The sequence below is a fragment of the Sciurus carolinensis genome, chromosome 16 (genome assembly GCF_902686445.1).
Source record: "Sciurus carolinensis chromosome 16, mSciCar1.2, whole genome shotgun sequence".
Taxonomy (NCBI): domain Eukaryota; kingdom Metazoa; phylum Chordata; class Mammalia; order Rodentia; family Sciuridae; genus Sciurus; species Sciurus carolinensis.
The window spans coordinates 61,412,311-61,432,490 of NC_062228.1; the positions used below are offsets into that span (position 1 = coordinate 61,412,311).

At 44.9% G+C, this 20,180-nt stretch overlaps 1 protein-coding gene across 4 annotated transcripts; it reads right to left on the reverse strand.

Annotated features, from left to right (window-relative positions):
• Positions 1–3,189: 3,189 nt before the first annotated feature.
• Positions 3,190–17,606, reverse strand: LOC124966818 (zinc finger protein 83-like). 4 transcript variants are annotated; one of them, XR_007105415.1, is made up of 7 exons: positions 17,151–17,606; positions 14,693–14,778; positions 11,709–11,835; positions 11,176–11,304; positions 7,601–10,158; positions 6,501–6,693; positions 3,190–3,713 (listed from the first exon to the last, which is right to left on the reverse strand). XR_007105415.1 is itself a non-coding variant. In XM_047528543.1 (6 exons), exons 1-5 carry the CDS (start codon positions 17,194–17,196, stop codon positions 8,306–8,308), a joined length of 2,241 nt encoding a protein of 746 aa, XP_047384499.1. In that variant the 5' UTR covers positions 17,197–17,606; the 3' UTR covers positions 6,234–6,693; positions 8,282–8,305. The 4 variants fall into 4 exon arrangements, 1 of the variants encoding a protein (XP_047384499.1); XR_007105416.1 differs by lacking the exon at positions 3,190–3,713 and having other exon boundaries at positions 6,234–6,693; positions 7,700–10,158; XR_007105414.1 differs by lacking the exon at positions 3,190–3,713 and having other exon boundaries at positions 6,234–6,693.
• Between the last annotated feature and the right edge of the window lie 2,574 nt (positions 17,607–20,180).

Below are 20,180 nucleotides of genomic sequence, written 5' to 3' on the forward strand. Positions count from 1 at the left end.
GTTGCAGAGCACCTAGGTTGGTTCCATAGCTAGGTTACTGAGATGAGCTGCTACGAACATTGATGTGACTGCATCAGTGTAGTATGAAGATTTGAAACCTTCGGGTAAATCTTCTAATTAGGGGCTCTGGTATGTTTGCTGCAGGTGGTGCAGGATGTGCCCAGTGTGCCTGTGTGTGTTTAATAAGGGCTACTAAGGAAGAAAGTTTGTTTTTCATTACTAGTTTCTGCAGTTTACAATTTCTTTGTTGCAATCATGACATCTGTTTTCACCAATCCAGATTGTTGTAGAAAGAATGCAAAGAACGGTGACCATATTTTTCATTGAATGACAGTGACGCTTGTTCAGCAAAGGCCAAAGAATATTTAGTCTTATTTTTTAAATTGAAAGAATAGTTATTAGAGTGGAGAATTTAATGTAAAGAACCAGAGTGGGGCTGGGGTGTGGGTCAGTGGTGGAGAACTCGCATGTGTAAGGCCCTGGGTTCCCTCCCGAGCTCCACAAAACGAAAGAATAACATTCCCTTTAGGATTCTGGCCTTACATTTTCCACTGCTTTTGTAGAATGTATCACTGATCTGATGTTTTAATTAATAAAATTTAATCTTTTCATTACTGTGAGTAATTTGTCTCCTCTACCCAGTTTTCCTTCATCTCACTGCAGTGCTTCATAACAGACAGCAACAAGACACTGTTAAGATTGGGGGATAGACTTTCCGTGCGAAGTCAAGTATCACACAGTTTTGGAAACCTATAATCATATTTGCCATTGAGTTATTATGCATAATGAAAATGACATATAAGTAGTTTCACATTTCACCCTAAAATCTGCATCTGTGGATAAATATGCACTGTATTACACATGACCCTTTCTTCCATGTTAAGTGAGACGCCATGCATCTTGATTTATATAAACTGCAAATGTGAAAAATGAAGGTTTGGGGAAGAAAAGGTAACACTGTTTTAGCAGATATGCTGAGAGACTATAGGCTCACGAAAGTATTTCCAACATCACCAATCCATCAAGTGTCAGACAGGAGCATTTCTGCCTTTTACATGCAGACCCCAGTTGGCCTGCAGAGATTGAGGAAAATAACTACCAAACACTCCAGGGTGCCTTTGGGGTGTTCATTTGGAAATGTTCAGGAATGTAACAGTAGGACAAAGGTTCTCAGAATACATTCAGCAAGTGTGCACTGCCATTCACTATTACTGAATTGCGAGCCAGCACTTTAGTGAGGGGGATGAATCACAAACTTGCCATGGACAACTGGATAATCTTTCTTACAACTTAATATGGTCATGTGTTGAGGGCCGTCTTGGACAAGATGGCACCTGGCAATGAGCCAAAGGGCACTGGATACCAAAATAAGGAAGTACCCAAAAGGTTGCTTGCCTACTAGTTCCCTGGAGACTTATGACGTGTTGACGCCAGGCTCTAGGATTGGCTATCTAATATCATGCCGCGCATGGACAGCTCGTGATCCATATAGTGCTATGCTGACATTCCTCTGCATGCTCTCCTGCATGAGAGAAAGCTTTGCTATAATTGGCTGATAAGCTAGGAGCCTGGGGGAGGAGAGAGGGAGAGAATAGAAGAAGGGAGAGAGTGGGAGAACAAAGGAGGCAGGAAAACAGGGAGGACGCAATAAATCTCTTCAACTAAAGATTGGTGGTGTCTCCTTTCTCCACGCCGGTTCCACTGGACGGAACAGTCATGAGTACATTTCCAATTAATATCAGGTCATAGTTAATTTGGGTCTGAATAGAAGGATGGATGATACAAATTTACTGCAATTGTAATGAAACATGGAGGAGCCCTTTAAAAGTGACAAGGAGATGTGCAGTACTGTGCTGAGAAGCTGCAGGACAGAAACCTGACCTTGTTCTGGAGTGCCAGGGTTGAGGTAGGCCTTAGCAGCAGGATGCCATGAACCTGAGGAGCCAGTCATTGGGATGTGATGAATCTTCCCAGTCTTTCTGTCCTAGGTTCCCTTATGTGTGAAATGAGAATATCACCAATATTTACTTCACCCTGAGGCAGAAGGGGTTTACATGCTAAGGTGGAGAAAGGTGGGCCACAGACAACTGGCATGTACCTGACCTTCATCAGGAACTGAACATGGCCAACCTCAGCTAAGACACAGGTGTCAGTGGCCAGCAGAGCATGCATGACCAACTCTCATCTGTCCTATGAGAGCTGTCTGCCACTGCACTCAGGTGTGCAAAGTGGTCATGACTAAATGACTGTCATCATACCAAGTTGGCTGCCCGAACCTTGGGGCAAGCTGTGGGTGAATTCACACTCAGATCAGAGAGATGTCATATGAACATGGAGATGAGGTAAGTAATACTTGAAAGGCCCCAAACCTCTGAAAGATCATGTGATCCGTCAGTGAAGACCTGTTGAGGACTTGGTCTAAACTAGTGAACTCAAACTCTATCCCATCATCTTAAGAAATCATACAAGAATACTTCAGGCTCGAGTGTGTTTCAGTGGTATAACACTTGCCCAGCATGCATGAGGTCCGAGGTTCAGGCCCTAGTACTGGAACAAAAAGCAAAAAAATCACCATATAATAAAGTTCAGATGTTGAGTAATTGAAGCACAGAGGTAACTGACCCTGTGAGCTCCAGGGTTGCCTTCATAGCCAGATATGATTCCATGCTGATTCATTCACAGTTGTCACCAGAAGAACACATGGAACAAATCTATACTAAATATATAATTCTCATTACAAACTGTGGGGATGAAGGTAAGAAAAAGGCACATATGAAATCATTTTTTTCTATAGTGTGAAAATGAGCCAGGTAGACTGACACTTCCATGTTATAGATTGACCTGGAATGTCCCCCGAAGGCTCATGTGGAGCCCATGAGGTGAATCGGCAGGGGCACGCCCTGGCAGGGTGTACTTTCCCCCAGTCCTGTCCGCTGACTCTCTCTCTGCTTCCCGTCTGCCATGAAGGAGGCAGAATTGCTCCCCATGTCTTTGCACCATGATGAGAACATCATGGACCTTGTCACTGGCCCGAAGCAAGGTGGCCAGTTAACCATGGGCTGGAACCCATGAGTCTGAAAGTATGAGTCAAAATAAATCTTTTGTCCTTTTACTCAGGTATTTTGTCACAGCAACAAAAAACTCACTAACATAATGATCTGGAGAAACTGTTTAATCATATTTATTGTCTACTGAACATTTCCAAACAATAGTTTTCATGGAAATTCAATAAAAATGGTACATAATTTGTCTGAACAGTATTTCAAGCACATTTTCAACAATCACACTGTAGAATGGGACCTACATGTGCATCAGAAAATGTGGTAAATTATTGGCATGACAAAAATTGTAAGTTACTCCATGATAGCCAAGAGGCCAGGAGTGTCAGGAGTAAACACTCAGGGCTGCACTGGAGCTGACCCACTCTGATGTTTACTATTGACACTGTTCAGGTCTTACTACACCCTTTCTGTGGTGCTCACCTGGGAAAGCTGATGATGAACCCTCAGTGCTCCCTTCTTTTGGCAGAAGCTGAGAATTCCAAAGATGAGCAGGTTCCCTTGCTCCAGCACCACCCAGGACCCCTGTAACACGAGGCAGCCATGTCTGGACAAGTGTAGGATGTCACTGCTGCCCTGGAAGCCTCCTCATGCTGTGAGGACTCCAAGACCATTTCAGTGTGTGGCACCATCATTCCTGAGAAACCACTCATCCTGAATTGGGATGGAACAAATGGAAAGGAGCAAAAATGTCAAGGCAAATATATGAGTTTCTAGGTTACATAGGAGCAAAATTCAATAGTAGATGTTCATTGTGAAGAGGAAACTCATGCATGTTAATCTTTTCAGGGTCCCTCACAAGCACTAGAAAGACAAAAAGTGAATTTTCTTATATTCCATACTTTTCATATTCTCATTATATTTCAGTTCTCACATTATATAAATTAATGTGCATTCCATGAATTCAAGTTTTGCTCAAAATGTATCATAAATCTCATGTGATAAATTTTAGTCTCTTTTTTATGATTGCAAATAAATAATTTCCTTTCACCAACAATCATATTCTTTGTTCATTGGCACACAAGAAAGAGTCACTTAGAAACACGATACGGGGCATGTTCTCTAACAGTGAGGGCAGGATTCAGCATGAAACTGCATTGTGTATTTTCACTGAACACATTAAGTACCCTAGTAAAACCGCAGAGAGGATAACAGCATTTCTACAAGGGATTGTGCCTCTAAGTTAAGTGGTAGGAAGAAAATACATGCAAACAGGAACAATCAATCTATGAAGAAAAATGCCAGGTATTCCTGGATGGCAACAAATGAAGGGAGAGCATAAGGTGTCCTGTGCACAGTGAAAGGAGCACGGATGTCATCGCTCCCTGAGAGGTCCTCTGGCTGGTAGGAAGGCCAGCCTTGAGAGAGTGGAAGCAGAGCTGCCAGGAACTGGCCACACTGCCTCCTGTCATGAACTCCAGCTGGAACCTCACACCCTTCTCTCCATCTACCATTGTACATGCATGACCTCTCCAGATGCTGGTAATCTCACAGCTGACATTCAGTCATCTCACACAGACATCAGCTCACCATCCCGCACCATCTCAGCCCTCTCGCCCCTGTGCAGGTGTGAGCAGGCCCTCCTCTGTCACTGCAGAGCCCCTACTGAAACCTAGTGACCATCTCCATGTCACAAATTCTAGTCACAAAAAAGCACGTTCATTTGGTACCCCTAAATATTTCACTGGAACAGCAAATGGAAGAGATATACACTGTGTAATCTGCATTACAGTGATGGAGAAAATGGTGAGATAAATACATGTATAAAATAAAAACTGTTTTAGAATTAAAAATAAACCATGTAATATATTGCTTATATTGTACTCTGAAAGTGACATCCTATTCCTCAGGGAAAATACTCTTCTGGTGAAACTGGTTTACTCATATGGATCACTCATCATCATTTCCAAAGTCTTCATTAATGTACTATGAATATGAATTAGGCAGCTGATCTAAGCACTATTTCCAACGTGTTTCTAACACCTCACTGTGGAATGGGAGCTGTGTGTGTGATGGGAAAAGGAATGTGGCAAACCATGAACTGAAGAAAACTGGAGACTCCCAAGCAACAGGTGAGGAGAACCAAGACCAAACATTCAGGGACCACAGAGCTTGACTGGCCTTTGAGGTGGGACTCCATATACCCATCCTCATCACCACGGCCCTTTTTCTCCCCACTAAGAAGCTGATAAAATCCTCAGCAGCAGCTGAAGTCTGAAGCACACCCAGGTGCCCATGTTCCAGCCTCACTGTACGACACAAGCCAGGCACCTTTCCCTGCCCTGTGGGGACACATCTGGAACAGCTTAGGTCTACCACACTCCCCACAAAGCCTCATTATGTGGTGGACACTTCAGGCTATGGTGTCAACATCCTTGATGAACCAGAATTTGGTTCGTGGTAAGGCTGCTCTGTCAGGTCAGAAGTACAAGGTAACAATCATGAGGATGTGAGTACAAACTCAACCCCCTTGTGTACACTTGATAAGAAGTTTGATGACACTCATCTTTATGTATTAGAGAACTCCAAAAAAAAAAAAAAAAACATAATGTTATTTTATCCTTAGTGCTCACATTATTACAAACCTTACTATATTTTTATTTTTGCTTCATGGAAAAATGTGTATTCTGTGTGTCTTACTTAGCAAACAAGAGTCATTTAGAAAACACACTAACAATAGTGGTATATGCCGATAATCCCAAGGACTAGAGAGACTGAGGGTGGAGGATTCACATTCAAGACCAGGCTGGGCAACCCAGCAAAAACCTGTCCCACAATTAAAATAAATAAAATAAAATAAAGGCTCTAGGGATGTCCCTGAATGTGAAGGAGGCCTTGGGTTTAATGCCCTGCACTGGGGGAGGGGGTGAGGAAAAGAAAGCATAAGATGCACATTCATCAATAATGACGCAGGCTCCCAGGTGAAGCAGCACTTCTGTGGGATTTTCATCATCCTACCCACATCCTTACCCTAGAGCAGAGCACAGAATAACTCAAGTGCAAAGCATGATTACCTGTTCCCAATATTATGTTGTTTGATCCACCACAGAAGATAAAATCTGTTATAAATGTCTTTGAAGCTTTGGAAAGTAATGGTGCATGGTAAGTTTCCAGCATAAAAATACCCTCTTGGTGGAATAAAACTGTTGCAGAAGAAACATGATTCACTCATACTTATGTAAAAAGATTAAATTTTATTATTTACCACATGAATTCTGAATAAATCAGAACCAAAGGTAACATCAGCAGGTAAAGGTGATTCCTCCACAAGAAAATGCTATTGTGGTTCTTTTGCTTGATCTCCCTGATAACTTTTCAATTCCAAGAATAAGACCAATCACTCATCAATCATTCGAAAGAACAGCTCTGGCCATTAAATGCAGCGGGTGGCCAACAATTCCCTGCATACTTCCTGGACAATATGGACAAGGGTGCACCTACCACAGCAAGCAGGATGACCAACATACTAATTCTACATCCTGCTCAGCCCCTTCCAAACAGTCCTTGGTGCAGACACTACTGCATTCTAATAGGCAGAGTCCTTCTCTTCCAGGAGCAAGGACAGTAGTGATCCTCATTCCATGAAGTAATGCCTTGGCTTCTCAGGGTTCCTTTTTGGACAGTCACGATAGGCCTGTAAGGAAGACACAAAACCCAAGATGAGCACAGTAGCTTTCCAAGAAACCTCTAAGAATGAAACACTTTACAACCTGAAGATAACTGGTCCTTTTCAAATGTCCCTGCACTTTTGACAGGTCATGAGTTTTATGTTCTGGCTTGTAGTTCTTCCACGGTATGCAAGACCAGAAGCTAATCTCGGAGAATCAGAGACTTATTTATTCTTCCTATAAATTCTGACATGTAGTATTGTTTGAGAACTGGAGAAATAACATAACGCACCAGTACATTTGTTGGAGTCCTTTCTAGAATGGATTCACTGGTGAATCCTAAGGACAGTCCCTTGATGAATGAACTATCTAGGGTCATAATGTCTGTCTGAATCTCTCCAGAACAAATCTCAGGTCAACAAAATCACAAATGTTTGACAAAAACACATTCCTTACACCTGGATGGTTGCTCTCTGGGTCCAGTACTCTGTTCCTAGGTCCAGTACTCTGTTCCTAGTTAGTGATGCTTGGATTTAAAACACACCATGCACAGGACTCTTGTACAGCTTTCTCAAAGATGTCTCTTTGGAATCACTGGATTCTGAGGCCTGGAAGTCTCTATCCTACGTGCTCTGCTCTGATTTTTAGGGGCATTGCTCTTATCACGAACTCTCTGATTTTTAGGGACATTGCTCTTATCACGAACTCTGACTACTGATTGAACTCATAATGTGCAGGGGATTCCACCCTCCCTGTATTCAAGCTCTATCTCCAGGACGTCTTCTCCAATGTTTCACAAGCTCTTAACTGTGCCAGACCCTGGCACGTGCAGACATATCCAAGGTTTCTCCCCAGCAAGGATCAACTGATGTCCACTGAGACCTGAGCACTGAAGGCAGGCTTGGCCAAAGTCATTACGCTTTTGTGCCTTACCTGGTGTGTATAGAGGGCCGAGTGCACACTAAAGATCTGCCACCCTTGGTACATTTGTGAGGTTTATTTCCAGCAGGAATGCTGCCGACAGACTTTTACCTTAAGGTCTGTGTATGTCCAGTGCATGGGTAAGGTTCCTCTCTATCACAGACTCACTGAAAGTTACTAAGCCTTAAATGAGGCCTAAAGGGTCTGCATATTTCTTGATCATGGAAGATAATTTCTCCACTAGGAACTCTCAGTGGTCTTGCAGGGCTTGAATGCTGACTGAGACTTTGCCTAATTCATCTGTGGTTTTTTTCTCTAGGATAAAGTCTTGACAATTTGCATGGTAGGAGATGTCAGTGAACGCCTCGCCACTTAGTGTGGATCACATAATCTGTCAGGCCAGATGCACTCTAGTCTTTGCCACTCATCACATCCACAGGGCTTCTCTCCACCATGAATTCTGTTATGCAAGACACCAATTTGACTGAAGATCTCAATGCATTTGTTACATTGTTTTCTTCTGGCTTGGGACTTGAATCCAGGGACTGAAATATGCTAGGCGATCATTCTACCACTGACCTACATCCCCAGCCCTTTGTTTTGAGACAATCTCCCCAAGTTGCCCAGGCACGAATTGTACTTGTCATTCGCCCACCACTTTCCAAAGTAGCTGGAATTACAAAAGTCCCACACCTTCTGTGCACAGTGATTACACATCTAAGGCTTCTCTCCAGTATGGATCCTCTGGTGATGTGCTAGGGATGAATTCAGACTGAAGACCTTGCCACATTCATTGCATTTGTAAGGTTTCTCCCCAGTATGGATTCTGCGATGACATGCAAGATGTGACTTTTGACTGAAAACCTTGCCACAGTCATTACATTTGTAAGGTTTCTCCCCAGTATGGATTCTGCGATGACATGCAAGATGTGAATTTTGACTGAAAACCTTGCCACAATCACTGCATTTGTAAGGTTTCTCCCCAGTATGGATCCTTCGGTGATGTGCTAGGGATGAATTCAGACTGAAGACCTTGCCACAATCATCACATTTGTAAGGTTTCTCCCCAGTATGGATTCTGCGATGACATGCAAGATGTGAATTTTGACTGAAGACTTTTCCACATTCATTGCATCTGCAAGGCTTCTCCCCAGTATGAATGATCAGATGTTCTGCTAGGTATGAGTTGCGACTGAAGACCTTGCCACACTCACTGCATTTGAAAGGTTTCTCTCCAGTGTGGATTCTCTGATGATTTGCAAGGGATGACTTCTGACTGAAAACACTACCACACTCATTGCACTTGTAAGGTTTCTCTCCAGTGTGAATTCTTCTATGTTCTGCAAGGTGTGAAATCTGATTGAAGACCTTCCCACATTCATCACATTTGTAAGGTTTCTCTCCAGTATGAATTCTACAATGACTTGTAAGGATTGATTTTTGATTGAAGACCTTGCCACACTCATTGCACTTGTATGGTTTTTCTCCAGAGTGGATTATCAGATGGTGAATGAGGTATGAGTTACGACTGAAGACTTTGCCACACTCATTACATTTGAAAGGTTTCTCTCCTGTATGAATTGTTCGATGTTGTGCAAGGTGTGAAATCTGGTGGAAGACCTTTCCACATTCATCACATTTGAAAGGTTTCTCTCCAGTATGGATTCTACGATGACTTGCCAGGTGTGAAATCTGACTGAAGCCCTTGCCACATGCATCACACTTGTAAGGTTTCTCCCCAGTGTGAATTCTCCGGTGGTTTGCTAGGTAGGATTTTTGACTGAAGACCTTGCCACACTCATCACATCTGAAAGGTTTCTCTCCAGTGTGGATTCTGCGATGTTGTGCAAGGTGTGAACTGTGATTGAAGACCTTCCCACACTCGTTACATTTGTAAGGTTTCTCTCCAGTATGAATTCTACAATGACGTGTAAGTTTTGATTTTTGGTTGAAGACCTTGCCACATACTTCACACATAAATCGTTTCTCTCCAGTATGGACTGTCTGATGTCTAGTACAGTGCGAGCCTTGATTAAAGGATATTCCAAACTCATTACACTCCTGGGTTGCTGGAGGAATGTCTGTTTCCTGTTCTTGTCCAAATAGAAAAGAATCTATGAAATCATGTTCACATTTATGAGAAACGCTTGCTTTGACACTAGAAGGAATTCTTTGGTGGGCGGGAAACAAGGAAACACTGTTGATAGTGTGCTCACTATCATTCCATTTATGAAAGTTCCCTTCATCTTGAAAGGTCTGCGGTTCTGGCAGATGAGACTGAAAGCTCAATCCAAGACAACTGTTGTTGAGTGTCTTCCCTGAATCCCTTCCTCCATGTTCACCTCTGTATCCAGGGGGACGTTCCTTTGGAGTGAGAGGAAATCCTGTGTAATGTCTTCTGACATTGTTCCAAAAACACAAGTCCCATGTACTTTTCTGGGTTTCCCTAAAGCATGATCCCTCAAGGGCATGGCTTTCACGTGTTTGCAGTGTTACTGTGTGGACTATTCCTCCTGTAATGCTGCTCCATTTTGGTGGAAATTCCTTGATGGCGTATTTAGGAGCAATGTCTAGAAGAAATAAGAAAACATAGGTCTATGACAAATTACACAAGTTAATATGTGTCTTACACTGAAATATAAAATGCTATCCCAAAAGTGATACTTATATTGAAAACAGTTATGGGGCTTCTGATCATGATTTTTAATTGTTAAGGGAATAAAAAGGCACATGACTTTTAAAGAAGAAAAGTTTGATTACATGTAATCCAATGTGTTTTGCAGGGAAGCTCAGTTTTGAAAAACTGACCAAAACACTCAAGCTATATAGAGTAATTCAATGGGGACCTTGATGTTGAACTTAGCAGGCCACAAATGTGAGAAATAAACTGTTGCTGTTTAAGCAAATCAGTCTAATGGATTTCTAATGGCAGGTGGAGGTGAATAGACAGAAAAATGACCATCATCATCAACATGAGAGAAGGTTGATAAATCTTATTAAAAAAAGAAAACTGGGTTTACTATAAAATTTGTGACATTCTTAACTAATTCACAGCAGTGATTTTAAAAACTACAGAGGTGAAAGAAGAATGAAATAATGGCATTTGCTGGTAGATGGAAATGTAGAACACTGTGCTAAGTGGAATAAGCCAGACTCAAAAACTAAGGATCAAATGGTTGCTCTCATATGTACAAACCACAGCAAAATAAGGGAGAAAAGGTGATGGAGGACATGACTGGATATCATAAAGATACAGAAAAGATAGGTGGAGCAGAAGAAGGAGAATAGGGGGGAAGAAAAAGGAAGGGGAAAAAGGGAATGAATTTAAGAAAATTGTGTTACATTCATGTATAAAGATACCAAAGGGAATTTCACCTTTGCATGCCTAGAAGAAAGTCTAGAACAGTAGAGGAGGGAGAATAGGAGGAGGGAGGAGAGGAGAAAAAATGGGGAATGGAGCTTGAAATCAAATTCTTTGCATGTGAAGTTCAGGAAATCAACTTCACCTTCACTCTGACCCCTCCCACTTCCAAAGCTCCCCAACACTACTTGATGGGCAGATCCCCTCTGCCCACGTGAGCTCTTACCTGTATTGACACCTGCCACAAATGCCCACCCATTTGCTGTGCTGGATATTTCCAGTTGGCCATCCACAGGACAGGGCTCCCTCTCTTGCTCCAACAAGGACAGGACACTCAGGTCTAAAGGACACATTCCTGCTTGTAAAGAAAAAGGAAGGTGATGCACTCTGGCTTTTCCAGAATCCAGCCCTATCTGTAGATGAGAAAGAGGACATTACAGAGCGATACAGAGAATATTTCACTATAACGTATAGCTATCTACCTGTCCTCCAAGAACCACTGAATCAAAGCACAGAAAATGGAGAAGTGGGTACTTTAACAGTCGGCCATGGGCCTTATGCTGTACTTCAGCCCTGGAACCACCACTGCAGGACCATGAAGGGGGTAGAACCTCTGAAGAAAGGGGACAGACCAGGTACAGAGGCCACACTGTGGAGCTTTCAATTCACAGGCAGCAGGGCTTCAGTCACCAATGCAGAGCATCCCAAAGACAAAGGGACAACAGGGCAGACCCGGCCTCAGGGGGAAGTCCAGCTCACCCAGGGAGACCAGGTTCCTGTAGGTCTCCAACATCACCTCCCTGTACAGCTCCCTCTGGGCAGGAACCAGGCACTTCCACTCCTCCTGGGAGAATTCAATGGCCACATCCCTGAATGTCAGCAGACCCTGAAATGAAAACAGGCTTCACAATGGGGCAGTGGGGACAGATATAGTCTTCATGTGAAATGTGAACCAGAGCAGCCAGGCATGGTGGCATATGCTTGGAACCCAGCTGGAACCCAGGCTGAGGTGGGAACATTGTAAGTTGCAGGCCAGACTGGGACACACAGCAAGATCCTGAGAATGAAGAGCTTAAGGAGGAGGGATGTAATGGTGGAGGGGCCCTAGGTTCAATCCCATTACTGTGAATAAGTAAATTAAGAATAAATGAGAAATATGGTGATTCCTAAGCATCCAACTGATTGAAGTGAGCGAGATCTGCCCTGTGAGGTTACAGAACACACTTTTGGTATTTGCTTGCTGATATGTAGCTCACCTGGAATCCCTGGAGTGCTAAGAAAGATTTCTATGCCAGTGGGAAAACAGGTGACTGGAGGACCCTAGAGAACTTCAGGAAGGGGCTGCTCCCCAGAAAGCCTCAGGCAGGAGAGGCAGTTGTAACACTCAGTCCTGCCACCTAACCTCCAGGGAAGGGAGAGGGACTCAAGTCCCACTTGATCACCCAAACCCTTGATGTAATCAATCCTGCCTATGTAATGAAGCCTCAAAAAAAAAAAAAAAAAAAAATCAATAGGACGGGGTTGAAGGGATGTTCAGAGCAACCCAGGGGTTGAGGTTCGTGGAGGGAGACCCACCCAGGAAAGTCCTGTGAGCTCCATGTCCTTTGCCCCACACCGCAGCCTAGGCATCCCTTCTATCTGCACGTTCACCTGCAGCTTCTGAACATGTGTTACAACAAAGGCAAAAGCAATTAAAGGGCTTCATACTTTTATGAAGCTCTCTAACCACTTTTTGAATGTGAGGACAGGATAAAGGACACCCCCATTTATAGCAGGTCATTCAGAATCACAGGTCATACTTTTGCCTTATACTTGCATGTAAAAAGGGGGGTACTTTGTGGTACAGAGACCTCAGCTGGTGGGATCCACTACATATGTCCAAGGACAGTGTCAGGATGACGTGAAATGACAAGGTGCCCTCTGAAGAGCTGCTTGCTTGGTGGGATCACAGAAGCTTTCTGTGTACAGAGCGTGTACAAGGAGAAACTGAGCTCACTTTTCCTACATTCTCACATGTTCTGGTATTTTTGAAAATGTACAGCTTCCTAGTTGTGTTTTATTACACTTTTCCTTTAGACATGCTTCTCCATAAATCTGCACAGATTTCTCCCTGTGGACAAAACAAGAAACACAGTAGCTGGGCATAGTGGCGCAACCCTGTTATCCCAGAGGCTGAGGCAGGAGAATCACAGCCTAAGACAGGCAGCAAGACCCTGTCTAGAAAAAAAAAGAAAAGGAAAAGAAAAACAAACAAAGGGACTGGATATGTAACTCAATGGTAAAGGGGCCTGGTTTCAATTCCAGGCTAAAAAAGAAACATGCAAATGGAAGACCAACAGGCTATGGGGGTGTGTGGAGTCCCCATGTTCCACACACCAGGTGATGCTAAGGGTCTCGCTGAGCAATAACATGACCTGTGCCTGAGAAGTTAAGTCCACCCTGGCTGGACAACAGCAGAATCTCAACAGCCCAGTGAGGACCACAGGGCCAGTGACGAGGGAAGTGATCCCCTGTGTAAACACAATTTTCTAAATGCCTTACACACACAAACTTATGAGACAAAACAACAGCCCAGGAGAGGAAGAAATGTTCCAGTCATCCTGAACACACAACTGTGTCACTGACACACTAGAAAACTTGTCTTGAGTCAGGAAGTGCAAAATGGCAGAGCAAAACCAACCCAGGTGTCCTGGAATCCGAGCTGAACCTGGCCAATCAGAGACTTAGGGACAGGGACTGTGCAGTGAAAACTGACAGCAGGTTTCTTCAGTCAGATGTGGAACAGGTCCAGGGCTCCATCATGGATCTGCATGTGCACAGGCAGGGGCAGGTGCAGGAAGGCGCCCCCATTACTGCCAGCACATTCCCAGCCCAGCACAGAACCAATCAGAGGCCTGGGGCAAGGCTGAAGGTACACGCCTCACCTTAAAAATGATAAAACTTATTTATGGTACTAGGGACTGAACTCGAGTGCTTCACCACGGAGTGACACTGCCAGATCCCCATCCCCTTTTTTTTGGTACCAGAATAAACACCAGGATGCAAAACCACTAAGCAACTACCCAGCTGTATTTATTTTTTCTTTTGAGACAGATAAGGTCACAAATCTTAAAATCAGTTTCAGAAGTTTGAAAGCACCCAAATTTCGTTCATGTGCGCAATGGAATAAATACAGAAGCCAATCCCAGAGGAAAAGTTAATACCCCTAAATATCAGAAAATAAATCACCCCATTCTTAAGAAAACAATGCAATAACAGGAAAAAGATTCGGAAAACACCTGAAACAAACGAAAAACAAATACACCAAAACTGGTGCAATGAAGTGAAGAAAAAACAATAGGAGGACATTAGGGTAGTGAGACTTAACAACAAGGATCAACAGGAATCGCAGGTCAACTAACTACACACCTCAGGGGGAAATGAGCCAACTAAAGACAACAGAAGCAAAAAGAAGGAAAAAGTGTCTCTAGAGCAGAGAGATGTGGTGTAGAGGACAGAACACCCACCACGCAGCATGCTCACCTGACAGAGGATTCCCAGGACCATGCCCAGGGCACCTCCTCAGGGGTTCTCTGACACTGGGTCACCATGGGAGGGAATCTAAGTGCACAGGACAGCGACTTAGGAGGCCCAGGGGGTGCAGACACACCTGTCAGACAGGAGGCTGCAGTCACATGAGGCCAGCAGCTCCCACACCCAGCACTGCAGAAGGGACTCAGGACCACCTGAGAACATCACTTTACCTCAGTGACAGCCATTCCTGACTCCTTTTCTTTCCTCCCCCTCCAGGGCTGCTTCCTCAGGTAACGTGAGTCTTTAGAAGTCAATCCTAGGTGGTGGAAACATACTGTTTAAGGCTCACAATCAATAACCCCCCTTCCTATACCACAGTCACACGCAAAGGGAGGCTGGGCACCTTAGCATGACGGTCCCCGGCTGCCCACCACATGAGGCAGACCCAGGCATAGTAAACTCCTGCTGCAAGTCCCACAGGAGACTTCTCTTCTTTCCTTAGGCCTCATTTCCTTGCTGGTGAAGATGCAGGTCTTCCCACATCTTTCTCACAAACCTCAAGAGCAGAGTGCACTCTAGTTTTCTTGCCTGTCTGAAAAAGTCACATGGTTTTTTCTTTCTCCTTTAAAATGTAAAGCTTACAAATATCATAATATATTGTACGATTTCAATATATGTGTTCAGTCAAGCACCCCAAGAATAGGATCACTCTGGAGATGCTTAGGACTACAAGGGAGAGGCATCCAGAGGAGATCAGGAGGTCAAAGATACACCAAATAGGTGGAAAGGCCCACCAGATATCCCAGCATAGACTTGAGAGACAACTAACCATGGGTCTCTAGGGTTCATGGGAGAGGTTTCCAGGAGAACTGGAGACCTGAATGGGGTCAAAGCTGTGAGTGAAATGATGAGGAGACAGAGGACACAGACAGGCTGAGCAGAGAGCAAGGCTCAACTGAGGGGCAGCTCCAGGGTCTGAGAACCAGGTGTGGGCCTGCCAGCAGAGGAACTGCCAATGTGGTCAGGGAGGAGACAATGAATACAAGCAGAGTTTTAAGATAGGTAGGATGTCCTCAAAGCTAAGATAAAAGAAGAGGGAGTCATCAACCGCACAATATGCTACTGACAGGAAAAGAGACATGAAGAAAAAACATTTAAAATGGATTTAGAAATGGTAAGTCACAAAAACCTATGAAAATTAAACCATTAGATTCGGTTAATGAGAAACCTTGATTGGAACATGTCACTCCAGAATTTGAAGACAGTGTATTAAACAGTTGTCAGAATGTAAATGTTCTCTAAAAGGAGAATACATATTACAGAGAGAAATGTAATTAATAAAGAATTTTATGTTTTAGAGACAAAAGAATGGAAATTAAAAGAAGGCTTTTATTCATGTGTTTGGAAAAGTTTAAAGTCAGTGTTCTTTGGACATGACCAAAGTAATTCTGTGTGTGGAAAACTGATGACACACACAGTAAATATGCCACACCATTTTCAGACCGTGAGACAGGATGGCAGGTGCATGACCAAAGGGTCAAGACCAGCCAGGGGCAAGGACATACCCACTTCAGCCAGAAGTGAGACACAAGCCTTGAAATGAGAGAGCAGCATGGACAAGATCTCTTCCTTTTATTGTCTGATAGAGGAAAAATCCACCCTGTTCTGGCTGCTCTGACATTCAACACACAGTACCTTCTCTCTATTCACCAAAATGCATACCTGGTTTTTCCAATAATGAGGAGTTCTCTAGCAGATTCCTCCCTGGTATCTCATGGATCCCAAAACACTCTTCTTGCATTCAGTTAATCTTTAGCTGGGCTCTTCCTGACTGCCTGTCCCTCTGTACCTGTGTGTCACTTTCTTCATAACAAGCACACAAACAAAAGTGCAATGTTTCCTTCAGGGCTGTGAACCCCTCTAGCCAAATAACAGGGCCCGAGCAGGGGGTCCCAATGGCTTAAGGTGACTGGCATGCCAAGTGGGGAGCGTTGTAGGAGAAAGCTCTGTGGCATCTGAAGCTAACTCCAGGTTGTAACTGCCAGATCTGAATATAATTCCAGAATGCTAATTTGGCAGGTGGCACAGAAATCCTTTGTTGATGGGGAGAATCCCCCACATTTGGGAGATGGGGTGTGAAGAACTGTGTGCCAAGTGGTCATGATGCATTCAGTGTGAGAAAAGGAAAAACACGTTGTGCTTTCTATCTCAGACATTCCCTACATGACACCACAAATCAGGCAAAGAAGGAGGGTGACCCTCAACACAGTTCACTCACTCTCTTTGGGCTGGATCAGGGGGCTATCCTGTTACCCCAGTAACTTTTTAAAATAACAAGCCTCATAGACAGTAGTTTGCAGTTTCTTTCCTCACCTCTGTTGTGTTCCTTTACCACCTCCCACTGGGGGTTCCTGCTCACTCTGCTTCCCTCCCCCCTCCTGCTTTCTCCCCTCTTACTCTATTCCTTCTCTCCACCTGGTCGTCCCCATTCCTGCTACTCCCTTCACCTCTTCTCAGTCTTTCTCCCCAGGCTCCTGCTTGTTCCCAACCTCCATGTATTTCTGCCTCTTTCTTCCCCACCCACACTCTCCCTCTGCCTGCCTGCTGCAGGCCCCTGTCCCCATGATCTGGACACTCACATCCCTAGGCTCCTCCCTGAACTGCTCCTCCCTGGGCTCCCCTTGTCACCTGTTATGCCTCTTCTTGTCCCAGCACCACCGCTGCCCTCTGCCATGCCTGCTGATAGTCTGTCCTCTGCTCCCAGGCTCTGCCTGAGGTCCCAGGTAGCAGGCCAAGGTGGGGTAAGAACAGGGCAGGTAAGAGGACATGGCTGGGCGAGGAAAGGATCGAGTGAGGACTCGCCCAGGTGAAGAAGGACTTGACTGAGGAGGACAAGGCCAGGTGGGGAGGACAGGGCCAGGTGGGGAGGACAGGACTGAGGAGGACAGGGCCAGGTGGGGAGCAGGGCTTGTCCTGCAGAGCAGAGGACGGCGAGCTCCGGAACGCTGCCGAGGCCGGGGAGGGAGCGGCGCCAAGCGGGGCGTCCACGCGGCCGAGCCCGAAACCCGGCGGGTCCGCGCCGAGCGCCGGGCGCCGGGGCCGCAGGCCGACCCGACTCTCGCGAGGAGACGCGGACACTGAACAGGGAACTCACGCGCCGCGCTGCCACCCGGGATCCACGATCCGCTTCCGGGTCCAGAGTAGCAGAGCGCCCGCGAGATGCGGGGTAGGAGACCCCGAGGTTGGGCGGGGCCGCGGGGGCGGAGTAAGGGGCGCGGCCAGAGGGACGCGAGGCGCGAGTACCGCCCCGCGGTGGGTGGGGCGCCACGCGCAGGGGCGGGACCTGGGGAGATTAGGCACCTGGGACCTGGAGCCCCTGCTTGTGGAGCCACAGGCCGGCGAAAGGGACACAAAGTAGAAGCTGAAATGGGAAACTGTCTCCGTGGATGCGCAGTTTTCGCTGTTTCCCTAAAGCCCAGCATAAATTTTCTTTCCATTCCCAGTGCACCTGAAGGTGACCCCTCACCTGTGCTCAGCTCCAGAGACCCTCCCAGGACCACATCTGGGTTGCGGGGCTAGCAGGGCTAAGGCCAGTGGTCACTCACATCACCATGAGCTGCTTAACCACAACATAAAAGGCTGTGCTTTAAAACAGTAGATATTTTAAAATCAAAATTACTGGAGATCATTCCTATAGAAAAGGCACATGCAGGGGGCCCCAAAGTCAAGATGAAACATTAAAATGGAGTCTCCAGCTGGGGCTGATTGTTCTGCTTTTGCATTCCTCAAATCTCTTGGATGCCTGTGGAGCAGGTTGGCTTCCCTAGGTTGAAACTTAATAGTTCAGCAAGTTTGGGTAAGGGATTAAAGGTGGCTGTGAAGGTCACTTGTGTTGGGAGCTGATACCATTTTCCTCCCAACTAGATGAAAACCGATGAGTGCACACTCTTTTTGTCAATTGGTGGTGTTGGAAAATACGATTAGAAACAATTTTGCCCCCTAACTCAAAAACCTGCCCCACCAAGGTAGGAGAGTTAAAAGTTTGTAATTGAATAAAGTATTAAACTGGAATGTTGTGGGTAACACAGGCAATCCACTAAGAGATTGCAAAGTCCAGCAAGATGCCTGAAGAGTCAGGCACCTACCCTGCCACAGTTACTGGGATGTTTCAAGCGATGGTTTTTAGGTCCTTGAAAGATATGTCTAGGTCTTAAAGTAGACAACACTCCTATCAGTTTTCAAAAGAATTTATGTACATTTTAAACACAGGAGAAAATAGTTTAAATTTCAAGTTTTCTAAGGTGAAAGTCTACAAAGGACTGGCAGAGAATAACTTTCCTCATTTTTAATAGGAAAAATTAATTTTTATTTATCTTGCTTTTGAAGTCCTAGGCCAGAGGCCTGACTCTGGGAATTCAATAAATCAGGTCACGCCCCTCACCACCCCCCCCAAAAAAAATAAATAAATAAATGGTGAACAATGAAAGGAACTTTAATCACCACAGCTACACTGGAAAGGAGAAGAGTACTCAATCCCTTAGCCCTCTCTTCAAGGGGCAACAATGGCTTTGGGATTTTGTAGAAAAGGGGAATAAAGGGATTGGAGTTATAACTCAGGTGGTGGAGTTATAATTCCACTAGCACATGTGCAAGGCCCTGAGCTCAATCCCCACTGGGCAAGCACGTGCCGACACACACACACACACACACACACACACACACACACACGAATAAAAGGGTAATGAAGACATGGGTTGGGGTTTGCACACTGGAAGGTTTTCACTGCTGCCCTAACAGGTGATTTTCTTTAGCTGTGGTCTTTTCACATTGGAAAAGATGTCCTCAAAGAAGGGTCTGAGGTGTTCCCAGAGAGAAGGAGAAACTTGAATCAGGTGTGTTCTTAAATAACAGCCTTCTCCAGAGGAGCTTCCTCTGAGGTAGAGCAAGCCATATGCATACAAGGGAGAAGGCTGTATATTTCTGGAGGAAGGGACTAACCCCTGGGTGGAGGTTCTAATATTTATAGAGAGACAGTTGCTAGCTGCTGGACTATAAGGGGAACCAGGTCCAAGCTACCCAATTCCACTGTTTTCCCTGAGCTTGAGTATTTCCCTCATGTTACAGGGTAAAGGGTATGGGCCAAGGGCATGTCGTTGGGGAATTGCAATTTGTTTCACAGGTGCTTTACGCATTCCAGGGGTTATGAGGTTGCAAAGCCAGATCCCATTGTAAAATGAAATTGAAAAAATGTTATCCTGATGAACCAATGCCTGGGGAAAGCGTCAGTGCCCCTCCCCTTCTGCATCCTTTCTTCAGGAAACCTAATTAACCATAGGTCCCTACCTTTTGGATGGTAAATAACTGCCTCTAGGAGTCTGACTTCTCCCTGTTGAAATGGCAACACTCTTTTGGAGGTCACAGTCAAGGCTAGAGATTTATGGGAGGCCTGTGAAAAGTGAAATAAGCCGGTTTCTCTTATCATTTTTTGCTTCTGTAAACACACTTTCAGCTAGAAAACCCATGCAAGGCCTTCTGTCAGTTAGACCAGAAATTTTATGGTAAATGTGAAAAACTATGGATCAGTGCTCAGAATATGGAGTTTGTTCTCCTCTGGGCCCGCTGGTGCAATATAAAGTTTGGAGTTCTCCTCCTCTCTGAGTGCTGCTTGCTGCTTTTCTACTGGTCTGTTCCACAACAGTTCATGGGCACTTCCTTTGA